This window comes from Lemur catta, chromosome 1 (assembly GCF_020740605.2).
Source record: "Lemur catta isolate mLemCat1 chromosome 1, mLemCat1.pri, whole genome shotgun sequence".
NCBI lineage: Eukaryota > Metazoa > Chordata > Mammalia > Primates > Lemuridae > Lemur > Lemur catta.
The window spans coordinates 45,235,940-45,255,992 of NC_059128.1; the positions used below are offsets into that span (position 1 = coordinate 45,235,940).

Genomic DNA, 20,053 nt, shown 5'->3' on the forward strand with positions numbered 1-20,053 from the left:
ATTAATACTAATTATTTATAGTATATATTAATATATGTATACATTCATACTAATCAAGTTAAATATTAATACTAAAATAATTTTTTATTTCTTCCGTGAGTTGCTCTTTCATGTTCTTTGTCTACTTTTCTATTGTGTTACTGTCTTTTTCTTACTGGTTTTCTGAGTTCTTGTAGATCTTTGCCCTGACCTCTCTCTGTTAAAAAATATTGCAAATATTACTTCTAGTTTGTTTTTTTTTTGTACTTTACAATTTACCTTTTAACTTTTTGTGGTACGCTTTTTTACAGAGAAATATTTAATTTTTAAGTGGTCTTATCAATCAGTCTTTTCATTTATGAATTTTGGGTTTATATCATCTTTATAAAGGCTTTTACCATGTCAAGATTTTAAAAATCATCTGCTATGTTTTCTTCTGGTACTTTCATGGTTTTATTTTTACTGGCATTTATACTTTAGAATAATATATAGCTCTGATTCCATCTCATTACATGAATGGCTGAGTTGATAGCTAAATATATTTATTCTATTATTAAATATATATTATTAGTCATAAGTAAAATCTGACTTTTATGTACTCCATTATTTGTTCACTTAAGATGATCCCATTCAACCACTCCCTCATTTCTTCTACTGATCAGTCCTCCAAGAATACTTGGTATAAAACCAGTACTTTTACATAATCAATTTACAACCATTAGTATTTTTATATTTTATATAGCTTGGTTAAAGAAAAAACTCTATTTAAATTTGTATATTCCTTGCTTAGACATACAATCTGAGGGGAAAAAAAATACCAGTTCAGTTTCATGGACCAAAATTTGGATTATGAATACACACACACACACACACACACACACACACACACACACATATACACCCCTATAGAGTAAAACATACTTAGACTTGAAACTTACCTTCCAGACCAAGTCCAGGTATCTAAGTTTAGATAGTGCAAATCATTCATCCTAGTTTGCTAAAACAAAAATGTGTTAAATTGGTCAGTGTTTTATATCTTTTATGGGCTAAAATTTTGGTTTTAAAATACATTCAGATTAAAAGTAGACTATCTTTATTTTATTTAACATCTGAAGTTTAAATATTGGAAAATAATGCTAAGCATTAATAAAATTAATATAAAGCTCCCAAATCAATATGTCAAAGGGGAAAGGAAGAAATGGGTTTAAACTAACAGGATTTAGATTGTGAGAAATTAAACTTTTCTGATACTGCATTGAAGTGAACAATTCTCCACATTAAAATATGGCTTATAATCATCTGTGATTGCTCGTGTATGGTTCGTTTTGGAAATAGAGGATAATAAAAGTTATTATTGAATGTCATTTTAATCTCTAGATTCTTTGAATATTTAATTATTCCACAAAATCAAAGGATAAATTTTTATAAGAAGCATTACACATAAAAATGCCATTTCCATTAAAAACACTAACCAAAACACGTCCGCCAAAGACATAACCTTTATTTCCAAGAACTGCACACGTATGCGCGGCTCGTGGCTGTGGTGGAACTCCACCCTGCAAGCAGAGATCAGAACAGATTGCAAAGACTTGAAACATCTGTAATAGAGTCGCATTCCTATGCTCAATATGAGAAATACTTAACCATTAAGTTACCATTACCTATGCAATTCAATTAAAAACCCTAACGTAAAAGTTCATTCTAAATAGTAATAATTATAGACAAATACTACTCTTCAGAATAAAATTTATTCTCTCTGATCTTTACTTTTGTAAATGTTTTTCTTAAATATCTGACACTACTTAGCAAGACAAAATTTCATATAAATTTCTGCTTGAAATACTGTACAAGAATTTTAAAAATTTAATTTAAAAAATATACTCTCATTCTCTTTCTCTCTCACACTCACACGCACACACACACACACACACACACACACACTCAATATTAGGAGTAAGCAGTGCACAATGTAATGATCTCAGAAACTCTATAAAATTAAATATGGTCCCAAAACTATTGGTACCTCAAATTCACAATAATAACTTCACTTTTGGCTTAAGCCAAAAAGTGCTTTATCTCTTATTAAATGGTTAACATTAACTGATAACACTTCTCTATACTTTATTTTGAATAAATAAAGCAGATTTTTTCTTTAGAGAAGTTTTTAATTGGTGGGAAAAGAGATCATACAAGGGTAGATGAATGAATAAGATCTGAAGGAAGAATCTTCTGCATAATTTCCATGTTTTAATGGTTGGTGCCTTTATTTATACATTTCATTTCAAGTTCTGAAAGAACCCCCATATTTCAGCTCATTGGTTACTGAATGTGGGCATAGGAGATTTAAGTTCTACATCCAGTATCATAACTTCCTAAACTTTTCAGGCTTGCCTGAATAACTTTGTTGAGGTCAACATGGTAAGAAATAATTCAGATATTACCTACATAACCCTTAAATAAATCAGAACCATTTAAGAATTTTGCTTCCTAGACCTTCTAGCAAAATAAAATTTTTATTACTCTATGCCTCATCTGAAATTTTGGAAGAATTATTCTACTATATATACATTTATTATTAAATAGCTAGCTTTTCTTTTCTTATTTATCAAATACAATTAATAGTCAACCACAGCTTCTGAGGAAACTGAATTTATATAATTCAAGCAAAAACAAAGACATGGCATCTGTATTAGTCTGTGTGCTTTACTGTATAAGTAATGTACAATGCTTATTTGGTTGTTTGAAATACTGAAAATAACTCAAAGATTTCTATTACTACTATATTACTCTTTTAGGGACAAAAATCCCATGTACAAAAACACTGCCAGCCCTCCCATTTTACAGATGAAACACTGAATGGCTTATCTGAAGTACACAGCTCTTTTATGACAATTAGAATGCAAACCCAGTTTTCAACTTCAACACCGATACTCTACCATACTGCCTTGCCTTTTGTTGCAGATCTTTGGGAATAACGAAGTAATTTAAGAATATCTCTAAAAAATAAAAAGAATAGATTCCAGCTACAATGATGTCAGAAAAACTTTCAGATATTATATAAGCAATGTAAGAATTTATTTGAAGACACTATCAGGGAAATAACAGTGAATATGTTATTAAGTACTCACTAAAATATCCTCATATGCATGTGAGATGACTGGAGCAGAAGGCAGGGTGGAATGTGGATTAAGGTAAGGAGTCAGGGAAAGACGTGAAGTCAGAGAACTGATTATCAACTACCTCAGCTCCTTCTTGGCAGGAGCACATTCTAAAAATATGCCTTTAGTTGCTGCAGATCTTTGCTTATTCTCTAAGGAAGTAGAGGGTTAAGAAGCCTGAAAGAGATCTAGGATTTTTCTAAGACTAACATATAGACATTGAGAGAATACAAGAGAAAGAACTGCTTGTGTAGCCAGGGCCATATTCCCTCCTAAATGAGTCAGCCAGCCTGCCTTAGCAGAAAGAAGTAAGCGCACAATGAGAAGCAGGGAAAGCAGACAAAGAGATAGAAAGTGTCGTAATGGTGTTGAGTAACTTGCTTCAGTTCCTGAGGCTCTGGTCCCTGCAGCTCTTCTTGCCACTGTGTGAGCCATTCCAATTTGCTTTCCAGCTCTGAGAGAATTCATTATTGCTTAAACCAATTGGGATTTGTGTTTGATCACTAGCAAATGAAAGAGTATTGATACTGTATTTTTCTCATGACAAAACTGTACATAGCTCTGAATTCAAGGGTTTATAGAACATGGGCTTTTTAAAATTGACTTTGTTATAAAAGGGCTTTTTTAAAAAAACTTCATTAAATCAGGGCATGGCACTTGTGAGCAAAAAATGATGATGGTACCTCTTTAAAAGATTTTTTTTTTCTAGAAAACCTTAGCTGATCTGGAGAAAAATGTGTGACTTTTTCTTTTCTTTTCTTTTTTTTTTTTAGAGATGGGGTCTTGCTATGTTGCCCAGGCTGGAGTGCAGTAGAGAACAGTGACTAGTCATAGACTCTGATCATAGTGCACTACAGCCCAGAACTCCTGAGCTTAAGCGATCCTCCAGCCTCAGCCTGCAGAGTAGCTGGGACTATAGGCATGCACCACTGCACTTGGCTCTGATTTATTTTTAATGGTATTTATGACAGTGCTCAAGAGAACTACTTTGTATGGGATTATAAACCCCAATTACTAAAATCAAAATAACTTAGTAAAAAGCTGGTTTTAAAAGTATCAATAAATGTATGAATATAAAGATAATGATTTACAACACTTACTTTAATTTCTGGTTGAAACCAAGTCTGTGTCTTTGTGTCAAATACATGGACATCATTATGCCATCCCCAGAATATCTGCTCTTCCTAAAACAGAAATTTTTAAAATATCCAAAAGCTTCTATAATGTTTACATCATTGTTACAGTTTGGTCACATATTTACTGGTAAAATAATAGACACCTTTACGAAAACAGAATTAAGTGCTACCCTAGCCATAAAGCTGACGCATGCACAGTGCCTCACAAAGCGTGGTCCCCAGACCAGTAGCAGCACCACCTGGCAACTTTTCTTCTCCTAGTATTGCTTGCAGCGAATCATAATTTTACTTATTAACAATCTTTCAATTCTCTCAAAGGATTATCTCTTTTAAAATTGCAGAGGACAGAATGATGTTTATATTTTGAAATCTGTTTTCCTAAAGCAAATGATCACAACTCCTAATCTTTGCTATAATAAACTTTAGAGGGCCATGGTTCCTTTTTCCAAAAATTTCCGATTGCTTCTACTTCACCAAGCAATTAGGTTCTTATAGGTCAAGCTTGTGCCCACTCTCTTCTTTATCTTCTAAGAGACAAAATTCTTTGTCAGCAAGGCAAAGATTTAGCAGTTCTACTATATTTAGCATCTTCCAAGCTGTTAAATCCTCTATCACTACTCCAGCTTACCTTCTGTGCCAGTTTTACATTCTATGTCAGAAATACATCATTTATTTTTGTCAGGACTTGTTGAGCAAGTCAAATAAACTAAATGATTTAGTTAGTTTCGAATCTAAATGAAAAAAACTCTACTTGTCCAGAAACTTCAGGACATGTTCATTAGCTTAACTATAGTAGGGGAGAAAGAAAACAAGTGATTTCACTGATGAGTAAAAATAATAAACACCCATATACAAAGCGATATACACGAATGTATATATACATTTACATTAATAATGTACAATACTAATATCTGCTAGTAGAAAGTAAAGCTGAAAAGATTGTGCATCGTGGTGGTAGGATTAATGGTTTTAAAAATTATCTTCTAAAAGATTTCATTTTTATAATTCATGACTTCATTAATAATGATTTATTCTCTAATCAGTAAGAATAAGTAGGAAAATTAAAATTACTACCAACTTGCTCTTATGAATAATTCTGGCGGATGTGTCGAAAAATAGGTATATGGCAACAACAGCCACTATGGTTAAATATGAAAATAGGAACAAAATTTTTCCAAGTTGTGCTAAAGCCTCTACTTGTCCAACAGAAGCAGGTATACACGATTAACAATGTAAGAAAAGAAATTACTCTGCTAATAGCCATGAAGGCTAATACTACTAGATGAGATGAGAGACCCTTCACCAGCTGGATTCAAATCTAAAAGAAAGAAAACACATTTTTTTCATAGTGTCAATTATGGCAAATTGGTAGCTCCTAAAATGAGAAAAACTGGGCTCCTCATTTCTAAGACTTTAGCATTATACTAAATTAGAGGAAAATGTAAACAGTGATTACTCTCTTACCCAAGACGCATCATGAACATCAAAACAGTCTTGGAGTTCATTGTGTCTCCTACACCCATAACCACCAAAATATATTAACCTGAAAAAAAAAATACAAAGGACATACTTCAGGAGTTCTATTTCCAGTTTGTTCACAGAAAATTGAAAAAGATCCTTTTCCTCATCCTAACAGCCCAAATAATCCAAATAAACTAAAAAATCACAATTTAAAAAAATCAAAGAGCTGAGGGAACAAGGACACCTAAATGAATCAATTCCAGACAGTGATAAGTTCTAACTGGGAGAGAAGAGACCCAGGGCTACTTTCATCCCTGGTGTAACAGCAGAAGGAGGAAGAATCCAGCACCTACAGGGTTTGTAAAGAGAAACCATTCGAGTTTTCAACAGCCACATCTATGTTGTCATGGCAAGTTACAATCTTAAGAAACCCAACCATAGACGGAGCTTGAATCCACTCCATAACACTTTCACATACTCTTCAAGGAAGGCTCAGGCTCAGTACCTAACAGCTGGAAGCAGAGGAGAGCTGAGCAACCTCCCTCAAAGAAACCTGAGCTTTCGACTACTAGAGTTTAGGATCAGGACAGGAAATCTTAAAGAAACACCTCAGAGGTAAGCCAAAGCTTTATGTCTTTATACCCTATAGGGTAGCAGCCCTTCAAAGGCCAGGGGAGGCAATACAAGGCTGAAAGAGATCTCCCAAGGTGCAGAAAACATGAAATGGGATTGGAGAGCAAAGAGAACTCCCTATGGACCAAGGACCTATCAATTGGGCTATAAAACACGGAGAGATTTCCCACAGTTCTGAGAGGTGGGAACTCAGCTGTGAAGCACAACTGAAAATCTCTAGAAAATCTCCAGTGCTCAAATATGGAGTCCTGGCAAAGGAAAGTATTGTCTCAAAACATTTGAAACCAGTGGTAAAACTGAATCAAACTAACACTACAACAAAGCCCAAATACAAATCAACTACAGATTAGACTGCCTCAACTCCCTCTCTAGCAGCCTAAAAAAAGAAGAAAGGACATGTCCCTTTCTGGAGGTAAATACAATTTATTCCAATCTTTACTGTTCCTTCAGACAGAAGGTCTGGCATATAATAAAAAATTACAAAATACATGAAAAGGAAAAAAAAAGTAGCCTGTGATCCAGAAAGGAAAGAGTCAATATAAGCAGACTCAGAGATGGCCCAGATATTGGGATTACCAGAAAGGGCCTTTAGAGTAACTATGATAAAACTGCATATACACCTAATAAAAAAAATGTGGACAACATGCAGAAGAAATGGGTAATTTTAGTAGAGATATGGAACCATAAAAATGAACTAAATGGAAATGCTAAAAATGGAAAATAAGATGTCAGAATAAAGAATTTCTGACATAGGCTTAATAGCAAATAATACAGGAATGGAAAAGATCAGTAAAATTGAAGACAAGTCAATAGATCAATAAAAAACATCCAAATTAAAACACAAAGAAAATCCCTGGTGGTATGGTGGTTAGGATAAAAAAATAAATAAAACATAAAAAAAAGAATGGAGGAAAAAACAGGGAGTCCAAGCTCTGTGGAACAATAATAAAAGGTCTAACATGCATTTAATAGGAGTCCCAGAAGGAGAAATTGTATAGAAGAAATATTCGATAATTACTAAGAACTTCCTAAAACTGATGGAAGATATCAACCTACCAACCCAAGAAGCTCAGCACACTCTAAGTAAGATAAACATAAAAGGAAACTACACCTAGGTATATTTAATCAAATTATTGAAGAAAAGAGCAAAAATAAAGAACAGATAAAGAAAAAATAAGATATATATACAGAGGAACAAAAACACAAATTACAGGGAATTTGTCACACACAAAAAAGGAAGCCAAAAAACAATGTAATAAAATCTGGCTGGGCTCGGTGGCTCACGCCTATAATCCTAGCACTCTGGGAGGCTGAGGTGGGATGATGGCTTGAGGTCAGGAGTTTGATGCCAGCCTGAGCAAGAGTGAGACCGTGTCTCTACCAAAAATAGAAAAAATTAGCCAGTCAACTAAAAATAGAAACAAAAAATTAGCTGGGCGGAGTGGCTAATGCCTGTAGTCCCAGCTACTCAGGAGGCTGAGGCAGGAGGATCGCTTGAGCCCAGGAGTTTGAGGTTGCTGTGAACTAGGCTGACACCATGGCACTCTGTCTCAAAAATCAAAAACAAAAACAAAAACAAGTAAGGAGATTGAATCAGTAGTCAAAATCCTCCCAAAAATAAAAGCCCAGGACTAGATGGCTTCACTGGTAAATTCTACCAAACATTTAAAAAAGAATTAACACCAATTCTTCTCAAACTCTTCCAAAAAAATTAAAGAGGAGGTAATATTTCCTAACTTAGTCTATAAGGCTACTATCACATTAATGTGAAAACCAGACAAAGATTCTACAGGAGGAGAACACTACATATACCTGGTAAAGAATTAATATCCAGAATATATAAAGAACTTCTATAAATCAACAACAAAATCCAGACAACCCAATTTTTTAAATGGGCAAAGGATTTGAAGAGACATTTCTCCAAAGAAGACATACAAATGTCCAATAAGCACATGAAAAGACAGTCAACATCATTAGTCATTAGAGAAATACAAATCAAAACCACAATGAGGTACCACTTCATCCCTACTAGGATGGCAATTATAAAAAATAAGAAACATAGGCGAGGATGTCAAGAACTTGGAACGCCTGTACATTGCTGTTGGGAATGTAAAATGGTATAGTCACTGTGGAAAACAGTTTGGTGTTTCCTCAGAAACTTAAACACAGAATTACTATATGACCCAGCAGTTCTACTCTTAGGTAGATATCCAAAATAATTGAAAACAGGGACTCAAACAATACTTGTATGCCAATGTTCACAGTCATATTATCCACAATAGCCAAAGGGTGGAAACAACCAAAATGTCCATCAACAGACAAATGGATAAACAAAATATAGTATATACATACAATGGAATATTACTCAGTCATAAAAAGGAATGATACATGCTATAGCCTAATGATCCTTGAAAACATTATGTTAAGTGAAATAAACCAAACACAAAAGAACAAATATTTTATGATTCAACTTATATGAAATACCTATAATAAGCAAATTCACATAGACAGAAAGAAGATTAGAGGTCACCAGGGTTTGGGAAGAAGGGAGAATAGGGAGATATTGCTCAATGGGTATAGTTTCTGTTTGGAGTAATGAAAAAGTTTGGAACTAGATAATGGTGATGGTTGTAAAACATTGTAAATGTAATTAATCCACTGAATTTTATACTTAAATATGGTTTAAATAGAAAATTTTATGTTTTATAAATTTTACCACAACCTTTAAAAAAGATATAATACAAAGTGAGTCTCCCTCCTACTCTCAGTCACTCAACTCCCGCCTGGAGCAACCACTGTTACTAGTTTCCTTTACATACTAACAAGGAAAACTTTAAAGGACCAAAAATATTAACACTTTGCAGGGTAGATAAAGCCCTGGAAAAACAAAAGCAGAAAACCGAAGTGGCTTACAGGAATAGATATCATTGCTGTAAGTGTTCATGGAGATATTCCCTTTATGCAAGACTACACAAAGCTCAGAGATAAGAGTTCAGTCCTATGTTTGTTTACCTCTTGCCCCTATAATGCTTCTTTCAAACCCAAATGGCAAAAAATTAAGGCCTAATCAAGAAACGAATCGACAAAGTTATCAATTACTCCTAAAAAATTTTTTTATGTATGTGCAAATAGAATACTTGAAAGTTTTCTCTATTTTGGCCAAAAGCTATTATCGTTACTTAAGTGCGGTTAATGCATTAAGTGCAGTTGCTACATTACCTGTCTTTGTATACCCAGCAGGAAAGTTTATCACGTGGTGTGGGTGGTGATCCTTCAAAGTTGGTGATTTTTTCCCAAATGTAGGTTCCATCTCTTGTTCGCAAATTAACAAAATAAAGCTTTTAAAAGATGAGAACACTATTAGCAAACAGGACAATTAAATCTATAGCAGAGGAATTTGTGATCCAAATATGAACACTATTACTTTTTTCTTTTTAAAGAGGTAAGGTTTTTTACCTATTAAATATTAAAAATTATAGAATAAAAATGAGGCAGTGTTTTAGAAGCAAAAATTAAATACAAAGCATACTGAAGAGGGTTTTTCCCATCCTGCTTTTGCCTTATGTATGCCAATTAAATATGTAGTTAATTCTGAAGTAGAAAGACATGGGAGAAGAGAAGACTGTTGTATTTTCAATCCATCTTTAAAACTTTATAATTACAGACTTAAGATTTTCTACATGTATCTTCTTTTTAAAATATTTGTAACTTGTGAGATGAAATGATACATTAAATATTACATTTTGCTGCACTCCTGAATCAAAAGAAAGTATTACTCGATTGCTGTATCCTTTGTCATCATATCCTCCAAAAATGTACAGCTTTCCATTAATGCAAGCACCACAGCTTCCTGACATGGAGGTAGGGAGTTCTCCTTCCATTAGGTGCATTCTCCTGCAGCAAGAATAACATGGAATCCCATAACTTTCCAGAAAGGCAAATAAAATTCCCTTTTAACTCCATGAGTACTTTTTTCAGTGAAAATTGTTACTGCCAATTATAATTACAATGTAATGGTAGCCAATACAGTAAAAACTCTAAGAAGATCCAGGGTAAAGACTTTTCAACCTGCTGGGGAAAAAAAAACAATCACAAAATTTTCACACATGTCACCAGAACTGGGAATTAGTAGAATAAAATAAAGTCTTCAGAGACAGTAGTGGTCTTGAAATGAATGATAAAGGACAAAGAATGGAAAAGGGAAGGCAGGAGTGGAAAGAAGGAGCCACAGAGAATAAAGCAACGAAAAAAAGGGAAGCGAAACTTTATAAATGTTGTAGTATGTTCTAAGTCTGGTCTCAAATTCCCTGCAGACTATGAAAACATTTATAACAGATATTAAGATCGGACATTCTGCAATTTAAAATTACTTACCATAACCCACTATCAATATCATAGGTCCAGATTTCATCATTAGGCAAATATACTTCATTGTCTTCAATAGACTAAAAATACAGAATACATAACATTATGTTTATCAATTACATAGTAACAGTTAAATAGTTCCTCAGGATGAGAAAAACTGCAGTCAAAATACTACAAAACACAAAATCGGTCTCAAAGATTTTTTTCAATATAAAATAAAATAGATCAAAAGGGAAAGAAAGAAAGATTTTCTAAGAGAGTAGAAAAACAATAAAGGTTTAGAATACAAAATAGCAAGTATATGCATCTCAAGAAAAAGACTCAGGGCATTAAACCTCTTTTTAGGATTCTGAATAAGAGAAAATAGCAAAACAGTAAGATTTAGAGCGGAATATTAAAGACTGTAAAGCCAGGAAGAAAAGAAATATCAAAAAAGGTCAATACATTTTGGGTGAAGGGAAGTAATTCAGGAAGGAAATTTTTTAAAGATATAATTAAGAGCACTGTATTGGATACCTTGATTCACTGAACATATTTTTTGAGTGCCTACTATATCTAAGGCATAGTGTTAGGTGTTCATTAAATCTAGAATATAAGGATCATGATAAATTTAACTAGTCAAAATGACAACTCTGAATTTGAATAATCTCTAAAGAAACTAATAACATAAATAGAATAGTACATTCTGATATCTTTGATGAAAAGAGAAATAAGAATAGCATAACAATCCTATTTAAGTTAAAAAACTTAGGGATTAAAATAAATCCTTATACAAATCTGTCTTGATTTCTTAGAATCCATAAAATAATTCAAAAATAGCTAGAGTTTTAATATAGCAGTTTAAGAATTTCTAAAACTGTATTATGCACAAATTATTAACATACTAAGTAGATTTAGCTGTTTCTCATTGTTATGTTACTTAAACTTTAAAAATAGTATCTTGACTACCAGGTTGGTCTGTGTCTGTCTGCGTGTCTCTCTCTCTCATACACACACATCCACACACACACACACACACACACACACACGCGCGCGCACGCACACACATATACAAAACAGAAAACCACTCTATTAATTCCAAGGAAACTTCCACCCATGTCTGACTGAGGAAACCATATTGGATGGCTAAGTAAACAAATAATTATAAGAAGGAGAGTTAATTGTATAATTTTAAGTTTAATGGCATCAGGCTCCAATAGCCTCATGAGTACACCTTTACAAAAAAAAAATTATGAAAACGAATTCTGGCATTATTCTGCTTAAGTCCCTTCAGTGGCTCCCTACTGCTCTTAAGATAGTCTAAAATTCCTGTGATTCTGCACCATATGGTACCTGCTATCCCTCCAAACCTCAATTTGCCTTTCACTCATTACATCTTCTTTCAGTTCCTAAACCTCTCCAAGTTCCCTGAGGCAACAGGGCTATTCATCTATTCTGTTCTCTCTTCTTGATTAAAAGAGTAAATGGGTAAGTGAATAATACCTGTTAAGCTGACTGGATGCTCACTTCAGCCTCATCATATTTTTTGAAGCCCCTTTCAGTAATCTTTCAATACAAATGATGCACAGAATTAAAAAGTTTGGACCTAGTGCCTTCTCACTTTCTCAGGGACTTCACTCCTACATTATCCCTTCTTTTCTACATCATCAAGTTTTCCTTCTCTACCGGATCATACCTACCGATATCCAAACATGCCACATCTCATCTTTAAAAAAAAAAAACAAAAAAAACTCTCCCTTGACTCTTTCTCTTGCCATTTCTCTGTTCCCTTCACAACTAAACTTCTGTCTCCATTATTTCACCTCTCATTCTCTTATCAACCCAGGCTAGACTGGCTTCTGAACACATCATTCAACTGAAACTGCTCTTGTCAAGGTCAGCCCATAAAGAGAATTAGTGAACTGATTTATCCAGGAATGTAGTCCAGAGAGATGAAAAATACACACACACACACACACATACACACACATTTTTTAAAGAAGTGCAGCAACAAGGAGAATGAGAGGGAAGAACTCAATCTAATCAAAACTATATTAGGACATAATGGAAAGAATGGAGATGACTCAATATTGAAGAGACAAAAACTGAGTTTTGCAAAATTGTTGAAAGTCATTAATTCTGAGATCTAGGAGGTCTTAAAAAATTCCAAGCAGGATAAATAAATAGAAATCCATACCTAGGCACATCATAATAAAACTGCAGAACACTAAAGAAAAGGAATATTCTTAAAAACAGCTGTCGATCTAGAACTCTATACCCAGTGAAAGTATCTTTTAAGATAGGTGAAATAAAGAAATTTTCAGACAAACACTGAGACAGTTGGCCAATAAGAGACCATCATTTAGAGAGATTCTAATGGATGTACTACTTTAGGAAAAAGGAAAATAATAACAAATTAGAAATCTTTTTTTTTTTTTTTTTTTGAGACAGAGTCTCACTGTGTTGCCCGGGCTAGAGTGAGTGCCGTGGCGTCAGCCTAGCTCACAGCAACCTCAAACTCCTGGGCTTAAGCAATCCTACTGCCTCAGCCTCCCGAGTAGCTGGGACTACAGGCATGCGCCACCATGCCCGGCTAATTTTTTCTATATATATTTTTAGTTGTCCCGATAATTTTTATTTCTATTTTTAGTAGAGATAGGGGTCTTGCTCTTGCTCAGGCTGGTCTCGAACTCCTGACCTCGAGCGATCCACCCGCCTCGGCCTTCCAGAGGGCTAGGATTACAGGCGTGAGCCACCACGCCCGGCCTTAGAAATCTTAAAGGCAAGAAGGAATGGTATTATATCAGAAAATGTGTGGGTAAATTTAAACATTAAACAAAGGGATAAACTTTTTTGATACCTAATTAGAGAACAGGCAAGGAAAGGAACAGTACTAACTAAGGAAAGGAGACTTTAAACTTTCTAAGGCACTTGAATTGTATGGGAAGAAGGAAAATTTTTAACTTTGTGAAGTATTCATGTTGAAATAAATAGGTTAGGTATCAGATGACTACAAATAAATCATATCATTTCTACATAGGCAAAGAGAGAAAAATGGAAAGAGAACAAAAACTAGTCACATAATCCTCAAAACAAGATGAGAAAGGGAAGAAGGAGGAGAAGAGACAAAGAGAGGCAAATATAAAACACATCTGATGGAAAAAGTGTGTTAGAATTATATTAAATGAAAATAGGCAAAACTCTCCAGATAAAACACAAGTAATATCAGATTGGATAAAAATAAGATCCAGCTATGCAGTTTGTAGAACATGCATATAAAATATAAAGATACACAGTTCCTATCAGAGGGTGGAAAAAGAAATGCCATGCAAAATATTAACTAAAAGAAAGCTGGTATAGCTGTATTAATCTTAGCAAAACAGATTTTAAGGAAAATAATATTACTACAGATAAAGAAGGTCATTACAAAGTAATAAAGTATTGGCCAGAAAGATATAACAATTCTAAATTCACATATACTCAAGAAGGTAGCCCACAAATACATATAAAGCAAAAACTGAGAGGGCCACAGGGAGAAACTAACAAGTCAACAGAGTTAGAGATTTTAATACCTGTTACAGTAAGTAATAAAACAGGAGATAAAATAATAAGTATATAGGAGACTTGAACAATACAATTAGTAAAGCTGATAAAATGGACATAAACTACATCATCCAATAATTAGAATATATATTCTTCATAAGAATGAATAGTATATTTATGAAAATTGACCCCATGTTAGTCCTTACAGAAACCTAAACATATTTGGAAGGACTGGTATCAGATAGATACAGACCACATTTCCTGAGTACAACACAATTAGGTTAGAAATGAATAACAGAAAGCTAACTATAAGAATGCCATTGTTTAGAATTTAAAATATTTTCCTAAACAACTTATGGGCCAAATAAGAAATCATAATGGAAAGCATAAAATATTTAGAACTATAAAATGATGAAATGCCATTTATCAAAACTTGAGGGATGCAGTTAAAGAGGTAATTAGAAGAAAATGTATATTCTTAAATACTTACATTAAAAATCAAAAAGTCTCAAAAAGAATGAGTTAAGCATCTAACTTCAGAAGTTCAAGAAATAAAAATAATAAACGTACAGAAAGAAATTAGGAGAAAATACAAAGAGCAGATATTAATAAAATAGAAAAAATACAAAGAGAGGATCAAGTAAACCAAAAGTTGGTGTTTCAGAAGGCTAATAAACCTGTGACAGGGTTATTGGAGGGGTAAAAAAAAAAAAGGAAGTCACCAATAAGCAATTTTAGGAATGAAAAAGGGGACATACCTATAGTTACTACAAAAATTAAATAGAGGGCATTATGAACAACTTACGTTTGTGCCAATATATTTGAAAATCTAAATGAAACAGATAGACTGGAAGGGGTATGGAGTGGGGAAGAATTGTATCAAGACTGACTCAAGAAAAAATGGAAAATCTGAACAATCCTGTATCTTTAAATAAATTGAATCAGAGATTTAAAACCTCCTCCACAAAGTAAGTACTAGGCTCAGATAGCTTTACAGATGAGTTCTACCAAACATTCGAAGAACAAATAATCCAATCTTACAAAAATTATTCCAGAATATAAAAGGAACACTATCCAATTCAGTTATAAACATAGCCACAAAAATCCTAAAAAATAATTAATAAGTAGGATCCAGTAATACATAAAAAAGATACTCTCTAAAATTCTCCAGAACTCTCTAAAATTCAACATCACTCATTGAAAATCAGATAGAAGGGAACTTCCTTAATTTGATAAAAACTGTCTACAAAAAAATCAAACAGGTTCATCTGTATTTCCACAAATAACAGGATTTCATTTCTTTTTACGGCTGAATAGTATGCTATTGTGTGTACACACACACCACATTTTCTTTAATCCATTCATCTGATGTTGGACACCTAGATTGACTCTGTATCTTGGTTATCATGACTGGTGTTGCAATAAACATATGAGTGTAGATATCTCTTTTATATAATGATTTAATTTTCTTTGGATATCTATCCAGTACTGGAATTGCTGGATCATATGATAGTTCTATTTTTAATTTTTTGAGGAACCTCCATATGGTTTTTCATAATGGCTGTACTAATTTACATTCCCACCAACAGTGTGTAAGAGTTCCCTTTTCTCTACATCCTCACCAGTATTTGTTATTTTTTTGTCTTTTTGATAACAGTCATTCTAGCTTGGGTGAGGTGATACCTCATTGTGGTTTTGATTTGCATTTATTTGCATTTCCCTGATGATTAATGATGTTAAACATTTTTCCAAATACTTCTCGGCCGTTTAAACCCTAAAGCAAACATCAAACCTAATGGTTAAATGTTGAAGCAATTTTTTGAGATTAAAACCAAGAAAAAAATAGCTTCTATTTAACATTGTACTTTAGGTCCACCAGTACAATGAAGAAAAGGAAATTAAAAAAAATAAAGATTAGAATGGAAGAACCAAAACTGTCACCATTTGCAGATTATGACTATCTACACAGGAATTAAAAAGAAAATTAACAGATGAATTATGAGAATTAATGAAAGTTGAGAAAGCTTGCCAGAATAACAATAATTCAAAAGTCCATTATATTTCAAAACACCAGCAACAATCAGGAAATTTAATTTTATAAAATTCATAATACAAATAAAAAACATAGAGGCTAAGAATAAACCTACGATATACAAGATCCTTTTAAAAACAACTATCAAACTTTATTGAAAGACATCAAAAAGTTCTAATAAATGGACAGATATACTATATAATTGGATTAGAAAACTCAATTCCATAACATGTCAATCTCCCCCAAATGATCTAAAGATTGAATACAGTAATGAATAAAATCCAAACTGGGGATTCTGTGGAGTTTGACAATCTTGTTCAAAAGTATATACAAATGGTATAGTGCTGTGGAAAACGATTTGGTGGTTTCTTGAAAAGATAAATGTAGAATAACCATATGATCCAGATTCCACTCCTAAGTACCCAAAAGACTGAAAATGGAGACTCAGTTACTAGTACACAATGTTCAAAACAGCATTTTCCACAATAGACAAAAGGTGGAAACAACTTAAGCGTCCATCAACAGATGAATGGCTAAACACAATGTGGTACATACATACAATGTAATATTATTCAGCTGCAAAAAGGAATGAAGTTCTGATACATACCACAACATGGATAAACCTTGAAAACATGCTCAGTAAAATAAGCCAGACACAAAAAGACAAATATTATATGATTCCATTCTTATGAAATATCTAGAAAAAAGGCAAATTCAGACACAGAAAGTAGATCCAAGATTACCAGGGACTAAGGGGAGAGAGAATGGGAATGTATTACATGATGGGTACAGAGTGCCTGTTTCGAGTAATGAAAAATTTTGGAACTAGATAGTGATGATGGTTTTATAACATTGTGAATGCAATTAATGCCACCAAATTATACACTTAAATATAGTTAAAATGGCAAATTTTATGTTTTATATATTTTACTATAATAAATATTTAAAAATTATGCAAAAGAACAAAAGGCCCAAATAACCAAAATTCTCCTGAAGAAGAAGATAGAGTGGGGATGGGGTTTTCACTACCCAGCATTTAGACTTCTAATAAAGGTATTATAATTTAGAATGCATGCTTCTGTCACAAGAATAAACAAATAGACTAAGTGAACAGCATAAAGAACCTAGAAACAGATCACACATCCATGAAAATTTAATGTATGACAGATTGTGTTTGCAGGTTAGTAGGAAAAGGAGGGGATATATAACACTAGGACAAGTGGTTATCCACATGGAAAATATAATGAAACTGGATCCCTACCTTCAACCAACCAACTAAACAAAAAATCTAGGTTACGAAAAGGTTTAAACATGGAAGACAAAACTGAAAAATGTTTAAAAGACAATATTGGAGACTTATGGCCTCCACGTAGGAAAAGATGTCTTAAAAACACAAAGCATTATCAAAAAGATTGAAATTGCATTAAAATTAATAACTTCTGTTCAACAAATTAATTATCAAGAAATACAAAGACAAGCTACAAACTGAAAAGATACATTCAACTTATATAACTATATATTTAAAGAATTCATACAAATCAGGAAAAAAAGACAACCCAATAGAAAAATGAGCAAAAGACATGAACCAGCATTTTTATAGAAACGTGAATAAGTTATGAATAAGTTATGAAAAGACACTCAATTTTATCAGTAATCAAGGAAATGAAAACAAAAACCACATTGAAATATGATGTCACACTCACTGGATTGGCAAATAATTTAAGGCCAGATGGTTCCAAATGTTGTCAAGGATGTGGAGCAAGGAAGTGGCTGGTGGGAGTCTTAGTTGATACAAATATTTTGGCAACAGTCTGACATTTCCAGGTAAATTTGGACATGTGCATACCAAGTGACCCAGCATTTCATTCCTTGGTATATGCCCTATGTACGTGATCTTATGCATGTATAATAGAAGGCATGTTATAAGAAGGCTCATTGCAGCATTGCTTATGATAGCAAAAAATTAGAAACATTCAAATATTCACCAATAGTGGAATGGATAAATGGATAAATAAATAAATCACAGTAAATTCACACAATAGAATGTTATACAGGATACACATTAAATGAGTAAATCTAGGGATGATTTAACAACGGGCACCACAGGCACTGACCAGTCATAATGGACACTGAGTATTATAATAATAGGTGCAGCCACACAAGTGCACACTAGCTGAATATAAGCAATGTATGAATCTAAAAACTAAAAGAATTAAGTCATGAAAGAAAATATATGCTATGATTCCAAAACCAAATAATATATTGTTTAGTGATACATGTATGGGAAAATTATAGAGAAAAGAGTGATTAGTTAAGTTTAAGATAGTGGTAACCCATGGGAGTGGGGGTGAAGGCAGCAATGCAATCAATGAAGGATAAACAGAAAGCTTCTAAGGTACATGTTGTAGTCTATTTCTTAAATCTGGAGGGTAAACAGATGCTTACCTTTAAACAATACTTATTTCATACATTCTTTTGTACAAAATGCATATATTTCAATTTAAAAATTAAGTAAATAAAATTTTAAGAAATGAACATTATGATCACAGAATCATCAGGGAGGCTGGAGAACCAGCCTCAGATTTACGTAAAGTGTGCCAGTAGAACAGGTCTGAAATCACTGCTGAGCACCACACTGCAGCTTGTGGCACTGCCTTTTATGCCAGGGACCTTCATCTTCCTAAACTCTGTTGCAGGGTAAGAATCTTCTACAGGTCCTGGTTTTTTACATTTTTATTCCCAAGTCCAAATCGAGCACAGATTCATCTAACCAAGTCCAAGCCACTTGCTCACAACCCAGCTACAAATGAGGCTGGAAAAGTTAGTACCTGGCTTTTAAGTTCTTTTTATTGAGTATTTACCATGAGCTATAACCAGTTCTAGACACTGGGGAAACAATAGGGAACAAACTACCTATCTTTATAGAACTTACATTTTATGGGGATAGGTAGGAGTTAGTTAGACAACTAAAATAAATACCTGACAAGACTCACTCATTGGGGGAATACCACAAATACAGAAAGGAGGTTCAGATTTGGGGCAGCTAAAAAGAATGATAAATGTCTTCTATCTGACATAGATGGCCTATGTTACCATTTATGAATGTATACAGTGGAAATATTAGGTTAAAGAGAATATACACTCAAGGCTTTTGTACACATTGCTAAATTCCTCCTCAAAAATGTTATGCAAATTTGTACTCCCATTACCAGTGTATTGGTAAATCATTTCCCCATGCTGTTCCCCCAAATTCTTTTTAATCTTTCCAAATTGGAGAGAATCTTTGCAAATTATTTTCAGCTGGCTTTTTTTTTGTTTGTTTGTTTGTTTTGAGTTTTCGTGTTTTTTTTAAGAGACAGGATCTCACTCTGTCACCCCGGCTGGAGTACAGTGCAGCCCCAAACTCCTGGGCTCAAGCAATCCTCCTGCTTCAGCCCCTCAGGTACCTGGGACTATAGGCATGCACCAACACACCTGGCTAATGGATTTGATTCATATTATATTTGTATTTCTTATTTGTAAATTGCGCTTATCCCTCATTTTTCAATGGGGATACTGACACCTTTATTTTTATAGGACTTTTGTTTTTCATATGGGGTGCAAATATTTTTCCATTTATCATTGCCTTCTCATTTTCTGATGTTTAAAAATGTTTTTAATTTTTTAAAAGTTTGATCTGCCAATCTTTTCCTTTGTAGTCTTTTCCCCAACTCAAGATTTTACAAGTCATATATTTTCTTCCAGTATTGTATAGCTCAGTTTTTTTA

At 33.4% G+C, this 20,053-nt stretch overlaps 1 protein-coding gene across 3 annotated transcripts in view; it reads right to left on the bottom strand.

Annotated features, from left to right (window-relative positions):
- KLHDC1 (kelch domain containing 1) overlaps nt 1–20,053 on the bottom strand; it is a 43,395-nt gene that overhangs the window by 17,936 nt on the left and 5,406 nt on the right. For 2 of the 3 annotated variants that reach the window (XM_045567742.1, XM_045567744.1), the window contains exons 2-8: nt 10,742–10,812; nt 10,108–10,261; nt 9,587–9,705; nt 5,738–5,816; nt 4,238–4,321; nt 1,452–1,535; nt 918–976 (exon numbers count right to left, since the gene is read on the bottom strand). In XM_045567742.1, the coding sequence (XP_045423698.1) occupies nt 918–976; nt 1,452–1,535; nt 4,238–4,321; nt 5,738–5,816; nt 9,587–9,705; nt 10,108–10,261; nt 10,742–10,812 (650 nt within the window). The remainder of the gene's footprint in view (nt 1–917; nt 977–1,451; nt 1,536–4,237; nt 4,322–5,737; nt 5,817–9,586; nt 9,706–10,107; nt 10,262–10,741; nt 10,813–20,053) is intronic. The other variant, XM_045567743.1, reaches the window with a different exon arrangement.